The sequence below is a fragment of the Protomyctophum parallelum genome (assembly GCF_964188405.1).
Source record: "Protomyctophum parallelum genome assembly, chromosome: 18".
In the NCBI taxonomy this organism is placed as follows: Eukaryota; Metazoa; Chordata; class Actinopteri; order Myctophiformes; family Myctophidae; genus Protomyctophum; species Protomyctophum parallelum.
The window spans coordinates 37,191,335-37,196,334 of record NC_139716.1 but is presented as its reverse complement, the minus strand read 5'-3'; the positions used below and the strand labels follow the sequence as shown (position 1 = coordinate 37,196,334).

The 5,000-nt window shown below is 44.4% G+C and overlaps 1 protein-coding gene across 1 annotated transcript in view; it reads right to left on the bottom strand.

The window, feature by feature from the left end:
* ablim2 (actin binding LIM protein family, member 2) overlaps positions 1-5,000 on the bottom strand; it is a 92,312-nt gene that overhangs the window by 15,138 nt on the left and 72,174 nt on the right. The window contains exons 18-20 of the mRNA XM_083789276.1: positions 4,959-4,996; positions 4,145-4,256; positions 3,971-4,029 (exon numbers count right to left, since the gene is read on the bottom strand). Of these exons, the coding sequence (XP_083645402.1) occupies positions 3,971-4,029; positions 4,145-4,256; positions 4,959-4,996 (209 nt within the window). The remainder of the gene's footprint in view (positions 1-3,970; positions 4,030-4,144; positions 4,257-4,958; positions 4,997-5,000) is intronic.

Sequence of the window (5,000 nt, the reverse complement as noted above, 5' to 3'; positions counted from 1 at the left end):
TAAAACCGCCTTGACCCTTTGGTGTGGTTAGGGCTTTATGAGAGACTGTGTGTGTTATGGCTGTATCGTATGCCCTTATGTCTGAGCACGAGCACTGCAGCTGATGCTGATTGAGGTTGCTACTAAAGTCTGCTACTTTTGATGCTTTTTAATTTGAATCCTGAAAAGTAACAGAGACGATCTGCTTTCACCTTGAGCTGGCTTTGCTTGGCCTTGACCTCTTAAACCCTATACTTTGTTTACTGGGGTGCCCCAGGGGTCTATATTGGGCCCCTCATTGTTTTCTTCTCCTCACAACCATAACTGGCCAGCCAACCTGATGGTGGTTTGATACCTGAGAAACAGCACCACACGGTGGTCATGTTAAACACTGCAGGTGGCAGGTTCCAGCAAGGGCCATCCATGCAGGATGGAGGTGACATTACCACTTGAACCCCAGCATCCACACTCTGGAGGATGGAGGTGACGTTACCACTTGAACCCCAGCATCCACACTCTGGAGGGAACATTAACCCCAGCATCCACACTCCGGACATTTTGTCTTTCTTTTTGTTTTGCAAAGAGATTCAAAGAGAACAAAAGTGCTTTAAGTGCAGAGCCAACTCAGGTCCAGTACACTAAATCTAGAGGGTTTAAGCAGTGGTGGAAAAAGTACCACATTCTTTACTTAAGTAAAAATATCAATACTGCAATATAGTAATACTCTGTTACAAAAAAGTACTCAGAAATGCAGAAATGTCCCACTTTTTCAAATATAAAAAAACAAGCAGATCTACAAGCTCACAATGCATCACATCTCGTGAGCTGGTAGATCGGCTATTTTAAAATGGTCTAAATGTATATAGGGCTGAAGTTTTCAAATAAATGTAGTACAGGAAAAGTACAACATTTCTAAATTACAAAGTAAAGTACAAATTAAAAATGTACTTTAAGTGCAGTACTTCAGTAAATGCACTTAGTAACTTTCCACCGCTGGGTTTAAGTGGTCAACCTTTGATCCGCGCGGTGCGCTTGGCGTGACCCCCTCCAGTGTGGCGACAGGCACACCTCGTTGCCCTTAACGAGCCTGACGAGGCGCACTCCAGTGCCTGGCGTACGGAACGCGCCGCTCCCTCAGTAGGGAATGGCAGGAATCAAACGCACACACGGTACCCCCGTGGCCCGCGCCGGTGCCAGGACCTCGCTCTAGCTAAAACTACAACGCCAGGAGAACAAAGGAGGAGAGCTAAAGTGCAAGGTAACGCCAAGTTTAATCCAGTAAAAAGCATGCATCATTTTAGAATAGAAAATGATGGAATACCGATGTCATGAACTCTGTCACTGGGAGCGACTGAAACTATTCAAATAGGGGACCCTTACTCTCCTGGGACTGTATGAATGTTAATACTAGAATATAACAAATGTACTGTGATGCCCAACACGACCCACCTGTTTACCGAAAAATATAAATCAAAACAAAGCCATTACAAAATAGCAGATAATACAAGCTCACCTCAGCTCAGCTTGTAGATCTGCAATTTTCTATTATTATTTTTAATCGTAAAAAAAAGGGTGCTATTTTCTGAATCATTATTTGAAAGTGAACAACTCAAATATTTTGAGACGGGGTCTTTGACACGATGAAGACGTTTGGAGAACCACAGAGTTTTTCCAGAAAACTCTTTTTAGATTTAAGGGGTTAATCTGCATGTGGCGTTGTGTCCCTAAGTGACACGTGCGGGTTGTTGACGTGAGTGTACATTACACCCTGCAAGCCAGCTGGTGCTCAGGGGTGCGTGTGTGTGTGTGTGTGTGTGTGTGTGTTTGCGCGCGCGTGTGTGTGTGTGTGTGTGTGTGTTTGCGTGCATGCTTTGGGGTTGCCAGCGTGCGTGTCTCGTGCCATGATGCCATTGACAGTGGCCAATGGGAGTCAGATGTGAGGGGTGAGGCGGTGTGAGGGGTGAGGCGGTGTGAGGGGTGAGGCGGTGTGAGGGGTGAGGCGATGTGAGGGGTGAGTGAGGCGATGCCACACAAACTCGGCTGACCTCACATAGAGAGAGCATTAACTGCACATAACAGTTACATATTTGTTGCCTTTTTGTTTTTCCACTGTATAGATTGGTGGATTCGCTACGGTGTAGAAACACTGGGTCACAAACCACAGTCCTCTAGGACACACAGCACTGCTGCCTTTTTATTCTATTTAATGTTGGGCAGTAGTTTATTTAGCTGTAATTACTAATTACCCGAGGCCCGTTCTACGAATGCCTAGAATTTTCAAAACTGCTGCATGTCGAATGTTAGAGCCACCGCAAATTCATACACATTTCAGCAGAAACAGCCTGTGTCAAATATGAGTGACTGACTATCGTGGGCCGATATCGATTATTATTATCGCTGGTGTCGTTTTTTTGTTTGTTTCATTGTTTAACCCATTCTGACCTGAGATCAGATTCATACGAGGTTTTCCACTGGACACACACTGGTCTGATTAAACCCATTCTGACCTGAGATCAGATTCTAAAAAAAATAGCAGACCTACAAGCTCGTATCGCGCCACTCGGTGGCGCGATATGAGCTTGTAGATCTGCTATTTTTCAATAGCTAAAGCATAACATGATGCTGACACCAAAATGGGTGCCCGTTCAGAATGGGTTAAATATTGAGACGATGATGACCCAATGTTATTTTCCATAGAGAAAATATCAAGTACAGACCCCTGCGGGACTCCAGCTGAATGATGATTAAACGGGGATTTCACTTTCACAAAACATTGCAAAACATCGGCAAGTCATTTCCAAGTCTACTCTGGCCTTCGTGTGCAGTGCAGGGCAGTTTTCTCCCTTCAATACTTAGATATTTGATATTAATTTGATCGGACATGCCCCAGTTCTATTATAACCATGTTAGACTCATTGAAAACAGACATCTCTGATGTCGTCCTTCTAATGACTGTTAGACTCATTGAAAACAGACATCCTTTGCGTCTGGTGACTGATATCGTCTCTTCTAATGAATGCTAGACTCATAGAGAACACAGGTCCCTGCTTCTGGTGACTGATATCGTCCTTCTAATGAACGCTAGACTCATAGAGAACACAAGTCCCTGCTTCTGGTGACTGATTGCTGTTCTTCTAATGGACAGGGAATATTTTGAATATTTTCTGAAATGTAATGCATCTAGAAATCTATTTGTCTTTCTCATTAGTAAAGTTCCTTTCAAGGTCCAAGGTTCACTTATTTAAATCATATAATTATAAAATGAAAATCGTACTCAGGACCAGCAGTGTATATTTAAAACCTATCAATAAAAGAAAAATAAGCATAAAATCCCAAAGTACAGTGCATTAAAACTGAGCAGCATATTAAAAATATTAAAAACAGCACAATTTATTTGACTTAAGAGTTCATTAGCCTTGACAGTCCCCAGGGTAGAAGCTGCGTTTGAGCCTTTCAGACCGCAGCCTCCTACCCGAGGGGAGCGAGGCAAACACTTCAAACAGTTCATGTCCCACAATGTAAGGTCAGGTAAACAGTCGTCTGTCAGCAGACAAGACGACTCCTAGAAGTCCCAGCGACAAGGAAGAGGCTCAGGGGCGACCGAGCCTTTGCTGTCGCAGCCCCTAAAATGTGGAACAGCATCCCACTCGCTGTCAGATCTGCCCCCTCCACTGTCAGATCTGCCCCCTCCACTGAGAGCTTTAAATCTAGGCTCAAAACGTTCCTCTACTCTCAAGCCTTCCAGTCCCCCTAATACTCTTGCACTTTATAGGATACGTTCTCCGTACTGCCTTTTAACTGCTCTCTTGTCTACTGTACCATAACTATGCATTGTTCTTTTCTTCTATTTTTATTTTTTTCTATTGTTTCACTGATGTATTGTATTGCACTGTATCGTATTGTTTTCTTTGACCTGTGAAGCACTTTGGTACGATGAGTCGTTTTTAAATGTGCTATACAAATAAAATTGATTTGATTTGATATACTATACCTTGTATATGCCATTCCTTCCATATCCGGGTAAGGAGGCTGATTTATTGTAGGGGAAGTCTGCCGGGGGAAAGAGAAAGGATTTCTTTTAGTTTTTAACAAATTGGCATAAAAACACGCACGCACACACGCGCACGTCTGTGTCAGTGTGTGTGGGGCAGCGGTACACACTCACTAGGCTCGGAGGTGTCGATGGGCAGGCTGCTTGTGGACTTACGTGGGTCCGAGAAGTCTTCTGGACCCATCTGTCCGTCTATCTCACTCTTCAGGATCATCCAGCTGGTCCTCTGCCGAGGGAGGGGGGAGGGGGAGAGAGGGGGGGGGGGGGGGTGATGGGGAGAGAGGGGAGGTGGACAGAAGTATGGATGGTGAAATGACGGAGTTAGTTTATTAGTTAGTAGATGTGGTGAATGTGTCAGAGTTGACAAAACAGTGAGTGAAGTGAGGCGGGTAGTATAGATGGAGATATATCACTGCAGGCGTGCGCATGTTGCAAGCGTATCAGGACTATAATACTGTGTCGTTGTGACATCAGTAATGTGATATAACGCTTTTAGGCCATAATCGTGATGTTTTGCGATAAAACTCAATCCCAAGATAGACCCAAGATCTGGGATTTTTGTCATCTGGGGGATATTGTGACATGGCACATTTAAGTGTACTGTACGTTCGCTTTAATTGAATCACTCGAAAACATTTTCTAAAACAGGAGGCCATCTACATGCTCATAGCATGGCATCAAACTGCGTTGTGCGTGCGTGTGTGTGTTTTTTTAAGAAAATGTATAGTCATTCTTCAATATCAATACAGGCTATATAGGTATTTCGTTTTTATATTCGCGCACGCACGCACGCACGCACACGCACACGCACACACACACACACACACACACACACACACACACACACACACACACACACACACACACACACACACACACACACACACACACACACACACACACACACACACACACAGCGTGGACCCACCTTGGTCTCCTCCCCATCCTGCCAGGAGCCTCTAGACGCTGT